The sequence below is a fragment of the Myripristis murdjan genome, chromosome 10 (genome assembly GCF_902150065.1).
Source record: "Myripristis murdjan chromosome 10, fMyrMur1.1, whole genome shotgun sequence".
In the NCBI taxonomy this organism is placed as follows: Eukaryota; Metazoa; Chordata; class Actinopteri; order Holocentriformes; family Holocentridae; genus Myripristis; species Myripristis murdjan.
Window position 1 is genome coordinate 15867000 of NC_043989.1, and position 26054 is coordinate 15893053.

At 45.6% G+C, this 26054-nt stretch overlaps 1 protein-coding gene across 1 annotated transcript in view; it reads right to left on the reverse strand.

Annotated features, from left to right (window-relative positions):
- The window catches only part of efnb1 (ephrin-B1), a 59236-nt gene that overhangs the window by 21911 nt on the left and 11271 nt on the right, over positions 1 to 26054 (reverse strand). Inside the window, exon 2 of the mRNA XM_030061866.1 lies at positions 9111 to 9388. Coding sequence (XP_029917726.1) covers positions 9111 to 9388 — 278 coding nt within the window. The remainder of the gene's footprint in view (positions 1 to 9110; positions 9389 to 26054) is intronic.

Consider the following 26054-nt stretch of genomic DNA (forward strand, 5'->3'; position numbering starts at 1 on the left):
ACCTCGGTGTGAGTGAGGGTCCAAACCACGGCAGAGCCTCTCCAGCTATGTGGCCGGGCCGCAACACAAGAAAGAGCAAAAGGAATGCACTTCCCCTCCTCCCCTCCTCCTCCTGTTATTCGCCAAAACCCCAATCAGAGAGACCACAGAGGGAAATGCCGCTGATTACATCCTAATACACACAAAGCCAGCAGCTGACACGCACATACAATCACATAAAGATGCACACACACACTGATTACATCCTCTGTGATGCGCCTCTCTCTCCCTGCGCCTGGTATCGGTTACACGGTAAAGCCGCGCCGGTCGGGGATCGTTGTTTTGGCGCAACGCAACGAAAAGAGTCGGGGAGCTTAAACTCCAGAAGAGAGAGGGGGACCAAATCTCTGGCCCCCGAGCCCCAACACAAATAAACAGCTACAACACAAAAATGTCTGGAGACTCGAAACAATTTCCTGGAGGATCTGTCAGAGCGCGGGGAGGGGAGGGAGAGTGAGATCTAAGGAGAGGAGAAAACAGAGGGAACGGTGAGGCGAGGAGAGGGAGGAACATGAAGTTGCAGGTTGAAGAAAAATGGATCGAGAGATAGCGAGAGAGAATGGGAAGCAAAATTGTCAGGGGTTGCCATCAAAAAAAATCATCAACTCGCTTCGCCACAACATATTTATTTATCACGTGAAGACGCGGCGTTTCCTCTGCAGGCCCCCGCGGCGTCCTTCCGTCCATCCATCACGGCGCACAGTCATGCACCGACTCTGACAGCAGATCCATTCACGCCTGTGGAACTGCTGACGGGAAAACATCATGTGGCTCGGCTAAGCTGCGATTCTCCCGGATGTGCATTAACGGATGCACCATGCATGCGTCCACTCGTGTTACGCAAGCAAATCCATGCCAAAAGATAAAGGACAAACACGAGTATGAGTAATTATCTGTATCTGTGTGTGAATGTGTGTGTGGCTGTAATACATATATACACACATACACACGCATGCACGTATATAAATATATATGTGTGTGTGTGTGTGTGTGTGTGTTTGCATTTGCTTATGTGGCTTTGTGCTTATTTATGCCTTTGTGTGCCTATGTTTGTGTGCACACGCCTCCTGTGTGTTTGTGTGCTTCCGTTGCCGTGTTTGTGCGCCTGCGGTCGTGCTGGAATGGAACACGGACATTTTGCCACCGAGCTGAATTCACAGAAACGGGCTTGGTCCTGGCCGGCGGAGCAGTATTTAGACTCTGTATTTATGTGTTGGACAACCGCAGCAATCCCTATCACCGCCTTGTGATTCATGTTTGTTTGCTTTTGCTCCACACTGATTCGATTCCATCAAGAAGCTCTCCCTCTCTCTCTTTCTCTTTCTCTCGCTGCCCCGAGAAACTCTCTGCAGAGATGTTCGCGCCATCGCCGGTCAGGGTTTCATCAGCCGCCCCTCATCGTAGCTGACCAAGCATGCAGTGGTTTCTCCCAGCGAGGATGCGACATTAAAACTAACAACCTCTGTAATTATGGATCCATATTTCTCCGATGAGTTTGTGTAAACAAGCCAGGATCCAATTCGGGGAGGCGGACTTTTTTGGCAGGCCCCGGCTGAGGCTGCCACTGAAAGGCTGTCGGAAAACAAAGCCATTTCAGAGTGTGCCTTGGAAGAGAGAAACCACTGTTCTGGGGATGGCAGGGAGAGAGAGAGAGAGAGAGAGAGAGAGAGAGAGAGAGAGAGGGAGAGAGAGAGCTCCATCTGAAAGACAGAGAGCTGTGATTGGAGCTTTGCTGTTGGCCAAGGAAAAAAGACATTGAGAATATGTGTTGTTGGCAAAGCAGAGGGCAAACGACCTCAGACATCTCAGATGAATGGGGAAATGTGCATTTGCAGAATGTTTTAGATTATGGGCTGTCATTGTTGTATCACACACTTATTTTCATATATACATATATACATACACACGTATACACAGCGATACCCCCATTGTCTAGTGCAATTTTCCCTACAGACAATGAAGTTCATCCTCTCATGTCTTTTCCTTTTTGTTTTTCTAATCACTGTGGATTGTTCTCTCAACATGAATGTTTCCAGCAGGCCTGAACTCGTCTCCTCTCCTCTGGCCTGCAGTAATTTTAGCAATGCTTAAACCGCAGCGTGGAGCTCTGCCTAGTGGATGGAATTAAGGAAAATGTGGAAGCTACTTTGAACGATTGAGAATCATTCAAAGAGAAAGATGTAATTGGCGAGGGGCTGGCGAAGGACTCCGTGTTAGTGGAGAAGAGTGTTGCCGTTTCAGCAGCGTTAGCGCGGCCGGCTTGTTGTGGTCTGCGCGTTGAGAGGAGATCTGAGCTATCTGTTCGCGAAGATGACTTTCCGCGGGCTGCGAACTCACGCACGCACTCCGCAGTTTCATGTGCAAGCACGGCTGAGGCAGAATTGCTGCGCAGGGCAAGTTTGAGAGGGACGGAAAGGGGGATGGAGGAGAGGAGGAAGCAGGGATGGCTCGCACGCAGGATAAAATATTCTAATAAGATAAGCATGAAGCACAGCCGAGGAGGGATGAGTGTCTGCATTTGGAGATGCATGGAGCAGACTAATTGAGATGAATACATGAATATATCAGCTTCATCTAGGAGCGACAGGTTCAGCCGTAACCAATGGTTACCATTCACTTGTAAAGCCGCGTGAGCAGCCCTCCCTCTAAAACAAAATCTCCCCCCCACCCCCATCCAGCCTCCCACTCTCCCTCTCCTCTAAACAAACTCCTCTGTAATAAACGAAAGGCAATAACCAGCGACAATAACGCTGTGCCTGCTAACCCTCTCTGAATGAAATATCCAAAGGAGAAGTAGCAGAGGCAGCCTGGATAGATTTGCAAAGCAAGCAGAAAGCCATATATTACACTGCCACTCTAATAAACACCGGGCTGTGTTCACTCACAGGGGGGTTAAATCTCCTTATCCCAAGCCATGCCTCTCCACTGGAGCTAACCTGACCTGTTAGCGGGGACGGGGAGGGTTTACTTTGAAAATGAAATCCGTTAAAGCTCGCTGATTAGTCGTTTAAAACTTTAATCGGTGACATTAATGACAGTTGTTCAGAATCTGTAACCAATCCACAGTCAATAGAACTCAAAGGGAAAACGCACATCTGTTTTTGTTCTTGAACGTACATCCGCTATTTGAAAAATGTTAGACGTACACATATAAAATGATCAATAGGGCAGGATTTGAGCAAATTAGATGGTAAGTTAAGCTTAAGTAATAACATGTGAGAGAGGATCTTCCATATTTCAGAGACATTAAATGATGAGCCTTCAGTACTGTTTTTTATGGTTGTTTTGCTTTGTTGTTTTTTTTTTCTCCCACCATTTGTAACTTTTACAGCTTCTACACAGCTTTATTTTTCTTTTTTTCCCAGAATATAATGTCTTTTGTAGCTCTTCAATTTATTATTACCGGAATGCCACAGTTATCTTTTTTTTTTTTTTTTTTTTTTTTTTTTTTTTTTACAATAATTATTACAACAAAAACACCTACATCTTTGTACCTCACTGATCACTAGCAGCAGGTGTGTAGGAGAGCATACAACATATGCAAAATAACTGACTCCAGCTTGTAATATATATATTACACACACACACACACACACACACATTATTATATATATATATATATATATAGATAGATATATTTCCCTGCTGCTAATGCAACTGCCTTCCTCCACGAGGCTGTGATTTGATTATAGCAATTTCACATTAAAACTACAGCTGACATTTACTGTTTTTTTTTTTTTTGTTTTTTTTTTGTATAATCAAAATACTGCAATCACACTGCATGTAACTACTGGCCTGATAGAGTAGGTATTGATGCAAGTATATAAGTATGTGTGTGTGTGTGTGTGTGTGTGTGTGTGTACCCGGCCATGCACTTGCATAACCGTTAGCACCTGCGTGGGAGCATGCGTGTGCACATATGTTAGTGTGTTTACATCCTCGTAAATGTAGGGCAGGGGAGGATCTTCTGATCTGCTGTAGCTGGGCCAGGGATTTCAACCTTGACCTTCAACACTCCCAAGGGCAAACTAATAGAGAAAAACCTGGCTTGTAAAGTAAAGCAGATAGCGTTCAGTGCATGGTGCCCAGTAGAGGAGTCCATGGGGGGGGGTTGCATTTAGGGGTACATAATGTGTGGGTTGTACTGAGCAAGAAATAGCAGCGATATAGAGCATGAATGCCCACGCTAAAGAGCATGAATGTTACTGATATCTGCAATCTAACCTTAAGGGCTTCTTCACGCTGGATCAGACACTGCAGCACTGTGCCGCAGGTCTGTGCGATTTTTTTTGGGCATGTCATCACGTGGCCCGTCTGTCTGCCCGTCTGTCCACTGTCTGCCCACTCAGTCTGATCACCAGCTAGGCAACCGCAGCGTGAAGTTGAGCTGTGTTGTGGCAAAAACGGCTTCTGGCTCAATTTTCTTGCCGGACGCTGCTGGTTTTTTTTTTTTTTTTTTTTTTTTGCTGAATCCCCTGTGGCACACACCACCACAACCAAAACACACCACCAACCCCATTTAAAATGAACAAGATTCCTTGCGTTTTTGCCGCAATGCCTGATTCTGTGTGAAATCAGCCTAATCCTGTCAGGTGTGAATGACACAAAAATATGTTCCTACACTTGCAATGCAGTGTGTCGGATTTGATCTCGGGGCGCTGTTTTGCAAATAGTGGGTCATCACCAGAAGGTGGGTCGTGGGGAGATTAAAATGAGGGGAAAAAGTTATCCAAGCATTTCCATGTACGCACAATGCCCTGTGTGCTACACTAATGATCTGTTTAACTTGCCATTGTAGGTTATCAGCCTGAAATTAGACGAGATATCACCAAATTAGCCTCTAACAAAATCACAAAAAATGACAATGCATTTAAACGACAAAAATATAAGCATAACTTTTTCTGTTGAGTGTGAGTGGACAGAGCACTGGAAATTGCTACTCAACTATAAGAATTTGGATACTGCCAATATTTTACTTAACTATAAAAATCTACCTAAGTAAGAGTAAAAAGTAGAATGAGTTACTTTTTGGAAACATGCAAGAAATTCTAAAATAATTAGAGTTCAAAGTAAAGTAAATTAGGTTCTTTTAATTTAAAGTTTGGGAAATAAAAAAAAAAAAAAAAGTCCACCAACAAAATAAAGGCAGATTCACTGCTGACTCACTGTTAGAGGCTCCACAGTTTGTCAATTTATAGTGATCCAGTTAGAGAGCCAACAAAATGTGTACTCTGAAATGGATGGGATTTAAAATGCATCTCAGTGTAATAATTCAGCGAAAATGTGCTTACGTAAAAGCAACATTACTGACTTTTCAAAAAAAAAAAAAAAAAAAAAAATACGAATACAAGTACACAAAAAGCTGTTCTATTACAGTAAATTTAATTAGTCCTTTCCACTCCTGCAGTAGTTATTACCAGACGTAATCTCGGTGGTGAGCTTGTGTGTATTCCACTGCGGCTCTCATGTGTGATGAGCTAGTCCGCATGTGTCAGAGCCCATGATGGTACACCGAGATGGAGACTGACAGCTGTCAAGAGGGATCAGGCTTACCCTGCCGGCTACACAGGAAATCAAGGAAGAAGTGGAGTGCATGACGACAGGCTGCCTCTGTTTTCTGCCTCATGGCCTTGTCCTTATATAGAACAGAGGCGCTGCAGCCCCAGTAACCACCGTGAACACATCACCCGGCAGTCATGGCACATTATTTCAATGAGAGGAGAAAATGGAGGGAGCTAACGGTGACTTTTAGGTCCTATAAGGGAACATATAAAGAGTGTGAGTGTGTATATATGTGGGTGTGTGTGTGCGTGCGTGTATGCATACTTGTCCTCTTTCTCACTCTTTTCCCCCCGCTCCCTCACTCATTTTCTCCATTATATCTCGCTCTCGGTAAAAGCCTCCTGTCTCAAATCACTTCTCTGCTGACTCTAACCCCTAAACACAGCGCAGCCATTTTCCTCACAAACAGCTCATTCCGTATCCTGTGTTTAGACAAAGCAATGAAATACAACCAGTTTGTTCAGTCATACGCCGGGGGTTGGGATGAAGGGGGTGGTGGGGGTGGGGGGGTGGTGGTGATGGACGGCAGAGGCTGGTGCTGTCGTTGGGCCTGGGGTTTAGATCAGTGCGGGGTTATCATTACTGACCCCCTGCTGTGCCTCCCTGACCCCCCGCCCCTGAGCTTTGACCTTTGAACCCCCTGCGGCTCCTGACATGGGGAGCGGGGGCGAGAGAGAGAGGTAGCCTGTGGCAGGGCAGGACAGGTCCGCGATGGACGAGACAAGGTGGACCGGATCCCCTGCTGTGCCGCGGGAGCACACAAGACAAAAACACACATGCACAAACACACACACATGCACACACACCATTTGTTGCTTACTTTACCCCACACCTTTTGTTGCTTGTTCAAGGGGGCAGGTGGGGGTGACAGAGGGTGAGCAAGGGCAAGAGGCAGAGAATGAAAGAGTTGCAGAGTCAGAGCGGATACCAGCAGGGTTGGCGGGGTGGGGGCGCAAAAAGGAAGATCCTTGGAAGATTCAGTGGAATGTCCACTCCCCATGCATCTTCTTCCCGTCTCAAACGCTGTCTGCCGTGTTTGACCGTTAATCAGGGCCAGATAAGCCGGGTCTTTATAGCAGAGCAGATTTACACCGCTCTGCTGGCCGGCTGGACCGCATTCCCAAGCAAAGACGGCGGGATAACGTACTCACATCTCCCAGGCGGGGGATAAGCTGGCCTAAGGGGGCCTCAGCACACATACACACACACATACACGGGGATATACTGTACATACACAAGAAAAGCGGGAAAAATGTGGGTGACACATTTTGCGCAGGTGCTTTCTATCTCTCGCTCTCTATTTCTCACAAACACACACACACACACACATTGCGACCACGAATGGCCATTACCTAAATGATAGATGAAAAGTGTCATGGTGTGTGCACAGGCCGGACTACGATAAATAAAACAAGCTTTTCCTGTTACAAAGGACAACAACATTAACATAATGCCAAGACAAATACTATATCCGATTACTGCTGACGCGAGAACGTTACAGTATATGAGCCTAATAATGATCCACCATCAGGCTGCGTGCCCTGCATCCCCCACCCTCCTCATGTGAAGGATTTACAAGGGACGCCACTTATGAGTTCACAGTCCAACACACTCGTGAGGAAACGTTACATGTTCTGCATGTGGCGGCAAGGAATTCTTCTACAGCCAAGAAACGGGAGAGAGTGTGTGTGTGTGTGTGTGGTATTAAAGCAAAAGTTCACCCTGAAGTAACGCGGATGTTATTCCTTTGATCTTGGACCAAACCCCGGGTCAAGATGCATGCCCACATACGTGTCGCTAGGGAAAAAAAAAAAAAAAGAGATAAACTTCTATGATGTAATCAAGACACAATTTGGAGCTGGCCTACTAAGTATCATTGTGAAAACAACTTTGCAGACACTGAACATGCCCAAGGTGTTTTCTTAAGTCGTGTGGGTGTAGCAAAGCTGCTTTTTTTTTTTCTTTTTTTTTTTTTTTTTAAACTTCCCATGTAAGTTGCCAGAGGAGCAGGCCCACAAAATGTCTCCGGATTACATCTGAAACTTCATGGTTCTTTGCATTCTGGTATTCAGGGAGAATATCGATTGAACTCTCCAAGATCAAATGAGCAACATATGTGAGGTTTAATTTAGCCTGCATTTTTCCTTCAAAAGAATTGATCACACACACCCCCACCACACACACACACACACACACACACACACACAAACTTTTTCAAAAGTTCCCAAAATAGAGGACATTTAACTCAAACATCTCAAGTGGTTTGTCCATTCTAGGAAAAAAAACAAAAAGAAAACAAAAAAACGCTGTCTAAATTGGATATTTTTAAACAAAACATGGACGATTTCATCATCTCAAAATATGAAGAGTCTGAGCTATTTTTAAGGCCCTGAAATTCTAGCAAATGTAGGGCTGCTCCTTGAAAGTTGTCAATTCTAATCATGTATCATAGACCCCCTGCAGTCAACAGAGAAATCTGAGTCAAGCACTTGTTTTCTTTTCTCTCTCTCTTTTTTTTTTTTTTTTAAGACAGACAATGTGTATTGAAATACCATGGTACAACAGATCTGATGCAGTCTATTCCTGCCAAGGTACAACTTAATTGCCAAAGTGACAAACAGCAATGTGTGGCTGCGGACAGAGCGAGTGAAGCGCACAGACACACTGCTCATAGTGTTCCCATAATATATCCCATAATAAGTCATTCAGTAGATTGCTGCTGCTGAAAATATAATCAACAGACCATGCTGCTGCTACAAGAGGAAATGCTAGGGAAAACACTCAAAGCACTGTAAAAAAAAAAAAAAAAAAAAAAATGCATATTGCCTGAGAAGTTTAATTTTCTTAGTAATTTAATTAATTATACTTTCATTTTATTTACATTTTCATGTTTAAAAAAAAAAAAAAAAGAAATATTTAATAAGAGCTTCATTTAAGCTGACATACCTGTCTATCTCATTGTACCAATAAAGCCACAAGGTAAATTCAAATTGGCTGGCAAATAAATTATTATGCAGCTGTCCTAATGAATTATATATATTTTAACTGCTCAGACATGTTTGTATGACCGATGTTGCATTTGATTATGATGGATTATGATTGTTTTGATTGTCAGCGAGATCATCTACTAACACTGACACATCATTTACTGACTTACTACTGAATTTTAACATAAATAAATAGATAAAACAAGGAATAGTCGAATTGTCATATTGAACAGCCAAATCTTATTTAACAGGAATTTCTGAGTCAGGCGTAGCCCTAAGAAAACTGAACAGTGTTCTGTAATGTGCTTCACTTTCATGCCAGCAGTTCTTGTGAGAGAAGATAGAATTTCTTTCGGAAAAGTTGATATTGCAATATGGAAAGAAATGTTTGTGGCAGTTGTAGCCCACAGCTCAGAGAAACTCGTGATGGGGAGATTGTCGGTTTAAATCTCAAACCCGCAGGGAAAACTGTGCATGTAGAGTGGAAGTGTGCATGAGTCTTTTTTTCGATGAGAAACTTACAGGTGATGTAGTAGTTGATGTTCCTCTTGAACTCCAGGCCCATGTAGTTGGGGCTGAACTCCTGGAACTTGATGGTGAACTTGATGTCCTTCTCCGGCTTGTTGCAGTTGACCAGGACGTTGGGATCCAGGACTGTGCTACAGCTCTCCGCCTGCTCTCTCTTCACGAGGTACAGCTTGTAGTACTCATACTCCCTGCCTGGGTCTGCCTTGGGACAGATGATGTCCAATTTGTCCCCAATGTCAGGGTAGATCACAAGGCCCTTTCCAGCCACGAACCTGGAGGGACGAGAGAAAATTAAGAACAACATAAGGAGCTGGTCTAGAAAAACAAAGCCACAGCCTTCACCAATCATCGACAGTCCTCAAAGTTTTGAGCTACAGGAGCTCACATGTTTAAGTTTTTTCCTGTACAGGCTTCCAAGCGATGTGCAGTTAGTTTGGCTTCACAAAAACACTGCGTGCAGCGGTTTGACATCGTTCAGGTAGTAGATAGAGCGCCCACTTCACACAAGCCCTCTGAAGTTTATTTTCATGCTTAGATTGGATCCATATCAAAGCATACCAAAAGTTTGCTAGGAGGGAAGCAAAATGGCCAGCACAAAATGGCTGCTGCAAAATGGCCACAGATGGGGTTACAACCAAAGAATGCAAAGGCTTCGGTTCATGCGTTTGAAGTTCTACATAAGCACGGTGCTTTAATGCAATATCGCCTCTGTTTCTACTTCAGAGGTCTGTGTTTCGGGATGAAAACACAGCACGGGGGTCAGCAGAGAGGTTAAGGCTTCCTGGTTCATCTTCCCTCTGCCCTGATCATCTACTGGGGGATTAAGATAATCCATCTGGCCTTACTGTACCTCTCCACCTCGCTCCCCGGTGCCAACTCAATCAGATCAGCTCTTGTTCTCTTTTATTCACTAAAGGTGGGGAACAGGAGGAGGCTCAGTGTGTGTGTAAGTGTGTGTGGAGAGAGGGGGGTAGATGATCATTGAGTACGTGACCGTATGTGTGTGCCGTGTGTGTTTTGGCATTAGTTCATATGTTTATGCATGTCCTTGTGTGTGTGTGTGTGTGTGTGTGTGTGGGTGTGTGTGTGGGTGTGTGTGTTAGTTGGTCAGCAAAATGAGCTGAGGTTGCGGTCTGGTTGGGGATGGGCTGAATCATTGTTCTGGACTTGTTTGGGGCTTAAAATGTCAACATGGTTCAGCTCTGCTGTCCCAGTTAGCCAAGCATTAACCCAGACAGCCGGACTGACCACGGGTGTGTTTATGTATGTGTGTATGTGTGTGTGTGTGTATGTGTGCGATGTGGTTGCAGACAGCGAGCACAGCAGCGGGGCTATCTGCTAGATCTGTCCATGCCAGCGGATTTAAGCAGGATTTAGCAGAGCGCAATGCATTTGTTGTTCTTTCTGATCCCTCACGTTTTAACAAGACATCAGGGCCGGGCCCCTCTCTCTCAGTCCCTCCCTCTCACAGTCCCTCCCTCCCTCCCTCTCTCTCTCCCTCTCTCCTCTCTCTCTCTCTCTGAGAGCGTAATCTCACTTTATCTACAGCCCCTCATTTCATCATCACACACATCATTTCACCACTAAATAACTGACTCTTCAGACAGGCCCAGGGAAGGGAGGACCGCTATGCCTTCTGAGAGTGACTGATAGAAGAGTGTGAGGAGGGGCGGGGGATGAAAGAAAGACTGTATGATCGCCAGCCCTCCTCCTCCGATGTTAAACACTGGCAAACAGCCAGCCATTGTAAGAAATGATCATTTAAAAAGTCTTATTTCTTAAGAAATGCCCCCCACCCCTATGAAAATGAACATGATTGGATTAAGGCCTTTTTTGCATTCATGGCCATTCTATTTGGAAAGAGGCATTACCAAATAAATGACTTTTTGGACAAAAGAGATAAATCTGAAACGAAATTTGCAAAACGGTCAAAATCCGGCCCCTCCCCTTCGCTGAATATGATGTCATGAAAGAATATGCAGATAGGAATTGGCCTCTTGTAAGAGCAGAGCGCTGAGGCTTGGAAGTGGGTGAGACGTTATTTCCATGCTATTGTCTGATGCTCAGGGGGGAACAGTTTTCTGTGTGTGCGCCTGTGTGTGTGTGTGTGTGTGTGTGTGCGTGCGGGTGGGGAGAGGAGGGGAGGGGGTGTGCGCGTTAATTCAAGGGCCGATAAGAGAGCGCGGGGCATCCTTTGTCCAAACCTCTCCCAACAATTTGCTGGTTTTCAGCAGCAACTCTCTGCATGTGTTCCTGCATGTGTGTGTGTGTGTGTGTGTGTGTTTGTATATGTGCTTGCATGAGTGTGCATGTGTGTGTGTGTGCGTGTCCGTATAGACATGCATGGGTACACGTGCATGTGTGTACGAAGACAAGGACACAATCAGTCTCTAATTGGATCTACAAGATGCATCAGTGAGGCATAAACAGGTTTCCATGGCAACATTAGGCTTTGTTGCTGACCACCCCTCTCCTCTGCCCCCCCCCTCTCTATTTCTCCCTCTACCCCTATCTCAGCCCCTCTATTTCTGCTCCCCAATCTCATTCCCTCTTGCTTTATCCTTCATTCTTATTCACCTCCTCACCATTTCCCTCAACCCCCCCACCGCCCCCCCCCTCCCCCTCACCACACACACAAAAAACACCTAGGCCTACAGAAAAACAAGTGTGAAAAAAAAAGACCAGGCAAACAACACAATTAGCTCTTGATTTGTTTCACTCAACAAGTAGCTGCCTTCTATTTTGGTTAATTTCCATTCCTTGTACGGAGAAAGATGGCAACTTTTCAAAATGTTCTCCGATTAAAAGTGTTAAAAAAAAACACACACACACACACATTTTCATGCCAAGCAGTGGGATTAGACAATGAGCATCACTCCCCACTCCTCATTTTTCATTTCTGCCGTCCATTTATTCCGTTATCAAAGCGAGGAGCAACAATTTAGATGAATAATTAAGATTTCCAAAATCTTAATATCTTAATATCCCTAAAGGATTTAATCACAAGTCTGCCCCTGTCATTGATTCAATTTTCCGAGCAGGCCTCCTAGTTGGCGGTTAGATAGCTATCCTAAGTGAATTCTCTGCTTCTGTTTCCCAGCCTTTGTTAACTGTCTGCTATAATGAGGCTCTGGCTGCTGTGGAGGTCTGGAAGCGCCATCGCAGATGGGAAAGAAGCAACATAAAAGAAATAGGGCAGCAATTAGTGTTTAGCCCAGTTTAAAAGCCCTCCACTTGGCAAGCCGCAGCCCAGCTCCAGTCCAGGATGTGAAACTAAACTGGTGGGCTGGGACTTTGTCTCCCGTTTGTCTCTCTGTCGGCTTAATCAGCACCACTCTGGTGCTACACACAGCCACGCAATGGAGAAGAGGAGAGGAGTGAGAGAAGATTATTGTACTTTTGAGGAGGTCGAAAGGGAAAAAGGAGGAAGGGGAGGTTGAATTGAATCTTTCTTTCTTGTTGTCTGGAGACTCATAAGACCTGTTGATGAAAGGAGTCAGAGCGAGCAGAGGAAGAGCCGTGTAGACACAAATGTGGTTTCTTGGAAATGACCCCGAACGTGAGAGCGGCGTTATTCCCCCCGTGTCAGGCGAGGTGGATCTGCCCGAACCAAACAAAATAAAGGGAATCATTTTCAAAACAACCAAACGAGGTTCATTTTGTTTCATCTGGACGGCTCCGTGGTGCGCTCGATCCTGTAAAGAGCTTATGCAAACAGACCTACGCTGCAGAGAGGCAGGGGAAGAACAGAAAACAACCGAGCGGAGGGAAAGAGAGGAGAGAGGAGAGAGGAGAAAAGAGCCCCCCCCCCACCACCCTTCCCCTCCTTTTACATTCCACTGGTGAATATGAGCACATGATCTCACATATGCCACCCCCTTCTCCATACACACACACACACGGATGTGGGAGCACACAAAAGCACTGTGGGGTGCATCCTGGACCTTCCCAGCCCAACTTCCCAGCCACCCCTATTCAGCCGCCCTGCCCTCACCGACTTTCATATAAAACGCCGCCTACACTAAGGCCCACTCAAAGCCCCTTACAGAGCCTCCAACTAGCCCTTCCCCCATGCTCTCCACCCCCGTCCAGTCAACTCAGGCCCCTGCCCCAGGCCTAGCACTGGCAGGCAGCCTCAGCCGCTGAATGAATGGACCCATGAGAGAGGAACTGAGAGAGAGAGAGAGGGAGAAACACTCATATCAAGACAATGGTGTCAAATTGATTTGTTCCTCCTGAGCTGCGGCATGAACATGCCATACATATCAATTAAAATCAATTATCCCCCAACTATGTAGACAGAACAATCTATTTCCACCAGGGGAACACGCCAACCAGTGGAGACAGGTACTCTTATCCTGTTTGTCCTGTCTCCACTCCACATTTAATCTCTCTTTCCCGCTGCCTCCGTCCTCCGGCGCACGCAGGCGCAGGCACAGGCACAGGCACACAAACGCGCGAAAAAAACAAAGACACACACTCACACATGCACATTCGCCACACACTCTCCTCTCGCCACCACAACAGGTACTCTATTCCCCCCTCGCTATCAGCATGGTAATTACCACACCAGGAAAAGTGTTGCCTCACCAATTATCATTCTCTCTCACATTATCCACAAAATCAGTGTGGCAGCCTCCCCCATTACAACGGATGACAGTTTCCATATGTCAGCTGTATTTACAGCCTTGCCAAAGCATGCTCTTTCTATCAATATTCCATAAGCTAACACTCGGGATAGATTTTTATGATTACCCATGAATATTGAAACATTACAGTAATTTATCCCCAGGACGGGGTTATTCTTGAGTCCTTTGAGGAAGTAAAAGCCAAGTTATGCAGAGAACATTGCCGTTCAGCCCCTTGCGTGTTATGTTATATATACTCACACACCAGAGACTTAAAGCCAATTCACTCGCCCGAGGCAGTCTACTATTTGTGTAATCACAGGGTACAAACATATCCTGTTCTCATTCAAGTCAATCAATATTAAATAATTCTCTGCTGGTGGAGACAGCCTTAACCTAAAACCACTCTCAGCTCCACCAAGATAGAGCCACATATTTGCCTGCCCTCACAATGGAAACATTTAAACAGCAGCTTCAGTGATGGCCGCACTCTTTATGTGTGGTTAAGATTTGCCGAGCGCTGTTGACACAATGTGATCATTTCATACTTTGGAGAGAGGCATATATTATCAAACTGTCAGTATCTTTATCTGGCTCCAGAGAAACTCACCACATCTAGAGCGCCGGGGCTGCGTCACAGGAGCGGCCGGCGACGCGAATAGCCGATCTGAAATCGGCCCGAGCCGCCCCCCCTCTAGCGTCGGGCAACGCACTGTGGGAAGGTGCGCCGGTCACAGGTCTGCGCCTGTAGCCGGCGGCTTGCCCTGGATGCTTGTATACATAGCTGGCTTCTGTCAGGCTGTCACAGGGGGCAGATGTTCTTAGGAAGGGCCTGACTATAAACACACACACATAAACACACGCCACGCAGTGTACACACACTGATTTCATCACATGGCTCACACAGTAAACAACTCTCCTCAAATGCTAGTGAGCAACGAGGCCACACACACACACACACACACACACATGAAAAAGTGCGGACACACAGATTCTGGAAATGAGGAAAACAAGGCCCATCTGGCCCCGGCCATGTTTAACAAAGCAGGAAGGATTTGACCCTTATTATAGAAAATTAGGTCAAACTAGTGGACGTCGACGCTGGGGGCCAAAGGCTAGTGGTATTGGATACATTAGCTCACCATAAGCTCAATTCTAAATGCGTTTATACTTGAGTAAGCCAGACTTGGCAGGAGTGAGTTGCTGAAAAGCAGAAAGCTTGGTATTTTCCCTCTGGGCTGTCCCCATTAGAGGGGACATAAATGAAGATGTCACAGGCAGAAAGACAGACAGAATATCCTGCATTCCACCCCGCAGAGCACTGCTTTTGTACGTGTGAACACAGACACCCTCTCTCTCTCTCTCACACACACACACACACACACATGCACACACAAGCCTCCGTTAGCTCAGTCAACAGGCTGGCATGCAGAGCAAATCAGATTCAGCGTGACTCATAGCAACAGTTGCACACAGGCAGCTAAAAACACACGCAAACACACACACACACACAAACACGCACACGTAACAAACATAACTAACACACACACCTCCGCGTTCACACTGAACAGACCTGCGGCCCAGTGTGTTTACCCTCAATCACTGTCACATGAAGGGTTAGCATCACACCGGCACCAGTGGTAATGAGCTAACAAGATGACGCCCAGATGGCAATGCCAAGGAGGACAGAAGTGGACGCTGTTACGAGACAGGCACACTGAAGAGGACGGTCGAGCGAGAGAGTGTCAGAAGTCATTAGGGAGGAGAGGGAGCATAATCTGTTTCTTCTTTCGGCCGCTGTGGTTTCCCGTCAATGCCAGGCCCATCCCTCTCTAAGAGCAGGGGAGTTAAGCGAACGGGGTGTATGTGGTTGTGATTGAACGTCATCCACCGTATCACTGACAGCAAGAGAAGGCCCAGACTGCCGCTCTCTAAATCTCCACTTATTCATGGTGGAGCCCAGGGACTGAGCTTTTCCAGCTGGAGAGCTGGAAGGGAGAGAGACGAGGAGAGAGGAGAAGAGAAGAGAAGAGAAGAGGAGAAGAGAGAGACGAGAAATGAGCGCTTGGCTGGGACAGAAGGGGACAGCTTGGGTCACTTTCAGCCTGAGTTTAGCCCTCATCCTGGGGTTGCTCTGTGACCCAAACACACACAAGGCTTTTTTTTTTTTTTTTTTTTTTTTTTTTTTCTTCCTCCCCCAGCTCCTTCCCTGGCCTGGACACAGCACAAGTCGCAGACACACACATACACAAACACACACACAGCCAGCTGCCTCCCATCACTGAGGAGCAGCCACAGATGGGCTCTGCATGCTCCGTAAAGATCTCTCCACAGGCCCAGTCTACAGTCCCTGCCAAACCCTCCTGGCCAGAGCCCACTCTATGTGTGAGTGTGTTTGTGTGGGAGTGGGTACGGGCGTGCGCTTAAATATGTGTGGCCATACATACTTGAGAATACGTGTACACGGGTGAGACTGTGTGTGTGTGTGTGAGGGAGTGAGTGAGTGTGTGTGTATGTGTGCCAGACACCCCGAACGTGCCAGAGGAGCTGGGTGGTGGGCAGCGGACGGTCGTAGAGTGGGATCCCCCGGGACGGCGAGCTGCGAGGCCGGGAGTCAAGAGTTGGACGGGGATGCAAGGTTCTAATCAGTGCAGAGCAGAGCGCGGGGAGAAGGCAAGAGAACCTCCCAGACGAACAATAGCATCTCTCACACTCACCGGATTGTATTTCACTCCTGCTTGGGGAAGGAAGAAGAAACTAGGGAGAAAAAGAATTATAACCATTATCAAGCCCACGCAGCTGCCCGGGTTGTTAACCAGCGGCCATTTTCTGCTCTGTATCTCCAACCCCATCGATAACGAAGCCCTTCAAGAATGCATTACCGGGTGAAACTAACCCTTTTAATGTTGCTCGTCAATCTGCACATCACATGTTGTGATGAACACGCATCCATATGAGGGTGGAACTAATTCTATTTCATCACGCGACTGTAATCGATTCGCTTTATTGTGTACCTTCACCTTCACTTGGGCGCCGTTTTGCGAAAGGTATTTCATAGCGTTTTATCATCGCATCCATTACAGCGAGTGTGCGTCTTTTGTGAGGTCTCCATAAGCATCACGAACTGGAGCAACACAAATTGGCCAATTGTGGAGCCACTCACGGCGTACAGACAGTCAGCAAAAGAAGAGAGGAGGAAAGTGGCTTCACCTCGTTTGGGCTCGGCATTTTGTAACCTCCAGTTGTTTTGTTTTTTTCCCCCCCACTTAAATGAATTTAGCTCGAACTTGGCCTTTCAGAATCACAAGGGAAGGATCACATGGAGCAATGTTCTCTTTTCTACAAAACAACTCATGTCCCGACGGTTTGCTGTCAGGACATTTAATATGAGCTACTTTTTACAATTACTTCAACTTGTAATTAAATAAAATAATAAGTAACAGCACTTTTTATTTGAGTGGGATATTCTAGAAGTCTTCGTAATACTGTATATGCACACACACACACACACACACACACAATATGCGTGCCTATATATGTGCACCCACACCCACACACAGAGTTGCATATTCTTCGGTGGTTATTTAAATTCTGCTCGGTTTTAGACAGAGCCAATCGCGGTTAAATTGAATTTTTAGCGAATGCCCTCCTGGTTTAGCATGGTTTAAAATTAGGCCAGGGATCGCCGTTTTCGACTGAATAATGAAGCAAAGTGAAAAGCTCTTTCAGGATGAGAGTCGGGCCAAGGTTTGTCGCTAAAATTAGATAATTTTCCATACCCGTGCTTGCAGTGTGTTGGCTCTTAGACACACAGGAGACGGGGAAGTGAGCCGTCCGGCTCAGCAGTGTTTGGGTGCTGTCACATCTGAGGATCGAATCGGCAAGCGATCAGACACTAAGCCAACCTGGCACCCCTAATCAGCGGGAATCTCTGGAATAATGATGTGATATACTGTTGATCCCCCATGAGGATCATTTCTTTTTTGCTTATTCCCGCCTTTTTCCCAAAGCGGGGTCAAAGCACGGGACATGCAGAAGGCACTACCTCAAGGTTCGAATTTTATAGCGGCTCTTTACGATCAAAGGGCATTGATCCCTTATGACTTCTGTGTTGTTAAAAGCTGTTAATATGACACGGCAACAAAAAGTCGGGATGCCAGAGAGAAGCCAAAAACCTTCCTGGGAGAACAAAGGGGAGACAAGGCACACAAAGAGCAATCAATCAATCTCTGCCAGAGCATGTCTGGCTTTGACAGCGTGGATCTGAACCCAGAAGTAAAAGATAGCACGCAGCAAAGTTCAAAATGCTTTCATTGTTCATCTGTCAGTGTGAAAGACAATTGCGGGGGAGAGGGAGGGAAAGTACTAACACAATATTTATCTTGTGTCCCCTTTCCTCCTGACTCGCACTTTTTTAAAAAATTTTTTTTTTTTTTTAATAAATTCCTGCTATTGTGGTGAGCACCGCAAGATGGATGAGTGGAGGAGTCCAGTAGGTGATATCTGTCTGCTACAAGCACAGCACAGTCACTCACGCATTTCCCCCGTCTCAAATCTCCAGCAACGGCAATAATTCAGTCGCCAACAAACAGCGCTGCGCCTTTTTTGTACTTTTTGTGGCATTTCAATTGTTGGTGGTCGGTGGTTTTTCTTCTGCATTGTTCTCGAAACTGCTTCCCTGGGAAACTGGGAAAGTCAAACAGCTGATGATATGTCACCTCGTGAACTCGCTCCTTGGTTTCACACACTCGCGCAAACAGCCACGTCGGCGATTTGACGCACACGCACGCTCTCGCTCTCGCTCTCGCACATTCTCCCTCCCCCCCTTGCTTTGCACGGACACACAAACACGCCAAAGAAACCCTCATCAGCTGCTTGTCAAGCTGGACGGGGCGCACAAGACGGTCTAAACAGGCCGTAACAGACTGTAACTGTTCAGCTGTGAGGAGGTAATAACTCTCGATCGCATCATGTCAGTCACATCAGAGTCTTGTGATGTGTGCAGCCCTTCCCCGGCGTTCACAAGCGGTGTTAAAACTTTGAGTGGATCCGAGGTAATTCCAGAGAGGGTGAACTCGTTCGCCTTCTCGCACAGGCTTTCATTTAGCCCAGAGCAACGAGAGCTGGAGGAGTGTGTGTGTGTGTGGTGCAATAAAAACTACCTTTAACTGTTATTTCCCCGTAGCTATACCTGTTTCCACTGTGCATGTCTGTACCTGGGCCTCACACGCCTGTTGTGACTGGTCATGAGGATCTATATGGGGAACATGTCTGACCTGGGGGGAATCATCCAGTGTTCCCATCGGGCCGTACTACGCATGCATGAGCACACACACATAGGCGTATACGCATACATAGATAGACACGCAAATTCTTCAGAAGCCAACAGTAGCGAAACAAGAGAAGATGGGCCTCTCTAAGCTACTGCCAAAGTGAATTACACAGTGAGGTAAAGCACTAGCTTCCTGTCCCACGCAATAGCACTGGATGGCTTTCAGATGGATTTAGCAGAATCTTGTACAAACAGTGAGTCAATAACTGGGACAGGGTAATGGCCAATCGTCGAGGAGGAACATTTCACAAGTGATTTGTGGGGAAAATGTGTGTTAAGGCCACTTTGCACCATGGTCTGTCACCCAGCCATAACAAGGGGGCGCTTAGCCAGTGGGTCCCATTTGCTGGTTTTGACAGGAGAAATGCACACCGGTATCTGAATATTCCTGAGCCCCGGATATAGGCTGCGACTCAATATTCTTCATCTCAGACAGGCCTTGGAGGAAGAAGAAAAAAAAAAAAAAAAAAAAAGAAATCCTGCTGATGAAAAAGCTGATAATTCTGTCTCTAACGATTCCAGAAGCCATGAAATCAATGACAAATTTCTGTTATGAGCAAACGTACAAGACATTTTAATCCTTCAGCACTTTGCCTGTGATATTTATGTCTGTCGCCAGTGCTTTCATTATCATAAAGCGTGTTTAATATTTCTCAGCTGTGTGAGAGGCCAGCTACACTACAGATGATTGAGAGTGCTCTAGATTTACTGGCTCTGTCTGTCTCTCCTTCTCTTTCTCCAGCTGTGTGCTCGTACTTCAGGACCTATACGCACGGCAGCCTGCACACACAGAGAGCGAGAGGACAACAGAGGCAGGGAGGGCGGGAGGGAGGAAGCAATGTGCAAGTATTGAGGACATGGTGCCAACCAGAGAGGCCCACCGTGCCTCAGTCCCATCTCTCCAGCTGAGGGCTTTGATTCGCCTGATTGTCTCCAATATTGAGACACACAATAAACACAACACTGGGCGGCCATTTGCAATTCTAATCAGTCCCTCTCAACCGGCCTGGACAACCCAGCTACAGGCCTCTGGGATATCACTCATCTGACTGCAAAATAATGACACACAATAATCGCCATGGCTACGCCGCCGCTGCATCCCATGAGCGGGAGCGCAGAGAGGATATTAATACACAGGAGTGCTTGGAGGACTAAATGAATTAGCCAGGAGATTAGCTAGATACCAGGTTAATGAATGTGCCACGCCGGCAAGTTCTCCAGTCGAGCACTGGGGAGTGAAACCCCCTCCCCCAAAAATCACCAGCAGCAAGTAGGCTGGCTAGCAAGTCCACACCTGCTTCTGCAGGAGCATGTTTCCACAAGATTTCAATCAACCATCTCCCTTCAACATGCAGTCTTGACTACGTAAACTTGCTGTGATTCTTCCTTGATAAGGCTGCAAGTTGCAAACTCGAGCACAATCTGATGAAACACACCTTGAAGTTGCTGTAAACCAACACGCAGGCTGTGATATGATATGATCGTTATCCAACATAGAGTATATACAGTGTGTCTGTTTGTGTGTGTGTGTGTGTGTGTGTGTGTGTGTAATGTATCACACATGCCGAATGTGTGATGTATTACATATGCTGTATGTGTGATACATTATATATAATGTGTGATATATATGTTATTGTGATTATGCATTAAATATTCACACATATGAAGAGTTCACATGCAAAAGCAGGTACGCCCAATTGTATGAATTTCTATTTACTAAAAAGAAAAAAAGTTAAAAATGGCGGAAGAAGAAGGATAAATGGGGAAAATGGTCCACAAAATAAACAGAGAGCTCCCTTGATTTGTGCAAAATATTTATAGAACATTGGTGCATTCACATCCTCAGTCTTAAAACAAATGTATCATCTTCAATAGTCAATCAGCTACTCAAAGAAAATGCTTTTATAAATAGGTACATATTTTTCACAAATTAAGGAAGCTGTCATTAATTTTATCTTTTATCTAGCAGCTATTTTTTCCCAGATAAAATTAATCAAAAAATCATATCAGTAGAATTATGCATGAGCAATACTGTCTTTTTCAAAAAAAAAAAAAAAAAAAAAAAAAAGTGGATTACAAAAGTTGGTTACTTGAAACACTACATACAACAGTCTGTTGCTTTTGTTGTCTTTTCAATGGCGTGCATCTGTTTTTGTAAACTTCGTTATACATTTTGCGTCTGTGTTTACATTGATCTATATGAAATGGTTGCAGATCTGGATATTAAAAGGATGAAAGTCTCTTCCTTGAGGGATGTTAAGGGTCACAGACGCATGCAGTGTAACGGGGTTAAGGCTAAAAGAGGCATTACATCTTAAACAAAATCCTCCCGAAGGCAAAGATCTGCACACTCAATAAAAGCCTGTCAGCCCTTAAAGTGGTGTTTTCACAGACCTGATCACATGGTGATAATAGATGCTTGCAGATAAATGAGCAAAAACTGACACGCAATCATCCACTTTTTTAGTAGCCTTGATGTATTTGCGTTAACAGTCACCCTGAAGATGAGAAATTCAAATTTATTTCAGAAAATAACAGGCACATCTTATGAAACTCTCCATTTGACTTGCAAATCACTCAGATGATTCATAACAGCGACAGTGCTCGTCTGCCCTCCTTTTCGAGTGAGAACACACACACACACAAATGCTCAAAGCCTGCCTGCGTGGATGTGTGTGTGTGTGTGTGTGTGTGTGTGTGTGTGTGCGCATAGGCGTGTGAATGACAGCCTGTCAGTAAAAGAGATGTCTTTATCTAGCTAATGTCTGTGTGACTTCTGACTGGGGGCAGGGTCACATCACTAGCTGCGAGTCGACAGTATGGACAGGAAACATCATTTTCTGATTTCCCTCTAGAGGGGAAACGCTCTTTGTCACAATCTGCAATGCCAGTGTTTGACCTCATTTAGAGGGTATTTCTAACACGCGTGACAGTAAAACGTGTGTGTATGTATGTACAGTGCACTCGTGTCAACAGCATCTGATACTGATCTCAAAGCGTTTCTCCCCTATTTTTTCTCGACGTCTTTTAAACAATGCGAGGTTTCTTTTTATTTCTGGGCTTGGTTCACAAGGTCTCGCCGCGAATAGTTTTGGTTGAGCAGACCACTCCCCTCCCTGTCCTTAGCCTTTGACTTTCTCTGTGTAACAACAATACAGGGGTTTTAGTTCGGTGTCCTGCAGTCGATCTGCTCGGGCCCTGATAAGAGAAACTGATGGATAGGTTTAATCAGCCAAGCCCAGGGATCAAGACCATGGGACAGATCAATCAAATGCTGTGGTTTATAAAAGAAAGACACAGCTTTTATCGGAGTCAATGGGGTCTCTGGCTGCTCCTTTCCTTTTTTACTGAGGGAACAAAGAGCAATCCTCCCAAGGTTATTGCAGTAAACTAATCTGAAAAGTACAAAAAAAAAAAAATACCCAATCCTTTCATTTTCTGTCCTGTTCTTTGTGTTAAAAAAGGGTAAAAATTAAACTAACACAACAAAGTGCCCTGTCTAAAACAAATTTTAAAAAAAGAAAATAAATTTAGAATAAAATAAAATAAACACCAAAAGTTGTTTTCAGTTTTCTGGTTGGAGCCAAAATGAGAGAGGAGCATGAGTGAGCCCTCTAGAAACGGCAAAAAAAGGCCCACATCTGCAATCAATACATCGAGACATACTATGAAAGTCCTAAGGCAACTCTCAAACAAAGCAGATATTCTGCTTGGCCCTGGTTTCTAAAATACTAAATACACACTGAAATCAAATCAAATTAAAAAAAAAAAAAAACTGAAACTAAACTAAAAACAAGATGGAAAATAATACTGAGGGAGAAAACAAAAATATTCAAACTGCAAACACACAACAGACTTGGTGGTGTGAGACGAGGAGCAGCATCCCTGTGATAATAACTGGCACCAAGTGTTTTTAATACACAGCTGCCTTTCGTGTTTTAAAGAGGGGGTTCTTATCAGAGAATTTGAGTGACAAGCCCATTCTCTGCTTACAATCTGGGCTCATGATTGTAAAAGACAGTTACACATGTCCCATCCAATCTAAGACAAATTAGTTGCTCTTTCTGTCCTCCCTTACAACAGAGATCTTATCCAGGCGGACATGCTTAAGTTGTCAGTGGGTTTCTAAAACCCCATATTGAACACCATATTGACTGATGCAATCGCAGAGACACACATCATTAGGCTCATTAACAGTGAATGTAAAAAGGGAGGACGGGCTAACTGGTGTAGCGGGAATCTGTGTCTACTCTGATAACACTCGGCTTTAACAAGCGGAGCACAGGCAACATGCAGGCTGCCAGTATTAAAATGAAATGTGTGTGTGTGTGTGATGTGTGTGCTAATAAATAGGTTGTTTGACATGATGCTATTCTCATTCACATGGTTTGCTCTGCGATAACCAAGTGGATTGTGGCCTCGTAAAGACACTCCATGTGTTGTTTTAGGAAGCCATTAGAAACTGGGCCGTCTCCATTACAAGGGCTATCTGATTATTATTACTGCCATCTGTAACACACACTCAAGCCTTAATCTGTGCAAGCCCAGCACAGCTGACTCCTGAGCTAGTGAGCACACGCTCACTCTACCTTCCCCTGTGCCACACTTTTGTGTGTGTGCACATCTAAAAGTGACACAGCAGCTGCTCCCTCATCACACCGTGCGCTTTCAGGTCAACACGTGTTTGTCCAACCCACTTGACCAGCGTCACACTCCTGCTAAACCCATGTACAGCTCATCAACTTGAACGCGCTCCCTCTCTCTCTCTCTGCGAAACCAAACCCCGGCACCCATGCAATGCAATCACAACCTCCCTGCCAGAGCTGCCTGCAACCTTCAAAGGCTCGTCACAGAACGCACATCTAATGGAGAGAGAAGGCCGGCTAAAGCCTTGGCTATGCAGACTGCTTTGAAGCGACTCCTCCAGCCCTCCAATAGGAGCCAAATCATTTCCCTGCTCTCCCTCTTCCCTTCCATTGTGTGAATGGTGCACCAGGCGGCTCTATTCGGTGGCCGCATGTGGGGCGGCTTCCAGGATCACGCCACTCCATTCCAGCGCAGGGCCACTACAGGAAATGAGACTCCGCTTTCTCCAGATGCACCAGCCGCATCTCAACAATAAATATATTCATGCATTCATGTATATTTCAAGCAAGAATTCCGAGTCCTCCCCGCATAATGCACATGCAAGGGTCTGACTACGTGATGCTTGATAGGCACAAGTTGCTACAATCACAAATGTATAAATAAATCAAGAAATGCAGCAAACAGTTCGACTAAAAGCAGCTACACGGGCCTGGGCCACGTAGGGAGAGAGGAGAGGATTTGGAGGTTGGTCTGCAAAGAAAGGCTTTCATTTCTGAGACGGGAGACGGGAAGAGGACTGATGTGGTGCAGATTTGGGCTGCCATGTTTCACAGTGGGGGACTTAAGAGACAGATGAGGAGGAGAACTAAAAGCAGTCAAACTTTTCAGTGCCGGGAAAATGGAAGACAAGACAGCAGAGCTTGGAAGGGTAGTGCCACACATAAAGCTCAGCGAGCTAATCCCACACTGTGAAATATTGTACTACATCGCCCTAAGAGAGAAACCCGAAGTGGTTAGTCATTAAGTCGAGCCACCGCAGTGCCTTCGGTCCTATTCTCTGCATAGTTCATAAATGGAGAGGAGAGGTTTGGCATATTGTGTTTGCTTTAGTAGACCTTCGCTCCTATTTCCAATATCGGAGACATGAGAGGCTTCCATGGCCAAGCACATCATGGGGGAGAATAAACACAGGATCTAATGAGGAACATGTGTGTGGGAGATGAAACGACCTCCCTCATATGAGTAGGATGAAATATAGGCCCGCGTCCTGCCGCGCTACAATCACCACCGTAAGAAGTTAGTGTGGAGGGGAAACAGCAGACCCCCGACAGGCTCTGTCTCACACACACACACACACACACACAAACACATAGACACACACACACAAATGCACGCTGCCAATATGGCCATTCTGGAGCGAATCCCCCTTCATGTGGAGGCCAGACTCTGACAGTGACATCTCCATTCACTCTAGAATTCTTTTTCTCTCCCCAACATGCGTGCCACACAAACACACACACACACACACACACACACACACACACACAGACACAGCCAGAGGCCATGGGAGGAGGAGGAGCAGCGCTGGGGCATAAAAAAGCCTTTCTCCCTGCCGTGGGTCTCTGCGGGGTTTAGCATGGCATTATGGGAAGATTAGACTTTAGAGTGCTCCGCTATCTGATGTCATTGTTGGTTTTACGTTGTCTGCATGGCTTGTGGAACTCGGACCTGATGGCAGGCACATTTCTCTCTTGACAAAATGCTCCGGGCTGCAGTTGTGATTGATTGCAGGTTCCCATTGTATCTGTCTGGTATGGTTCTATTGGAAGAAGAATTAGTCAGACAAAAACACATGGAAAACGCTCCACATCTGACTCCATCAATCAACTCAGCAATCAAAATAATTCAATTAAGAGACTTAAATCCCGCTGGCTTATGATTCCCCAGTCCAATAGCCCAGAGACAAACTCAATTTACTGACAATCCATACATGATAGCATTAACTCCACTTTAAGGCTCAAATCTTTTTTCCATTACTTACATTTTCTAAATATCAAGGGAAATGCAAGGGAAATCGCTGAGCTATACTTTGTTTACTCAGACTGGACAACTCTAAAAAAAATAGGCAAGCACAAGTTTTTAAAAAAAAAAATTAGAGAGGTTCTCCAAAACTAATTTGCAAGTTGTTTTGGATGAGGAGTGGATTTATTTGCAAAGCACAGGAACTTTAGAAATGCTTTTTACAGATCTGGTCAATGGGCATACATTGGAGCCGGGAGAAGACTGGGGGAGAGAGGTTGCTGAATATGTGTGTAATTGTCTTTTTCCCCGTTTCCGAGGTGTGAAAGGGAATGCAGGGTTGCGCTGGGTTGTCCCAGGGAGAGGCGATTG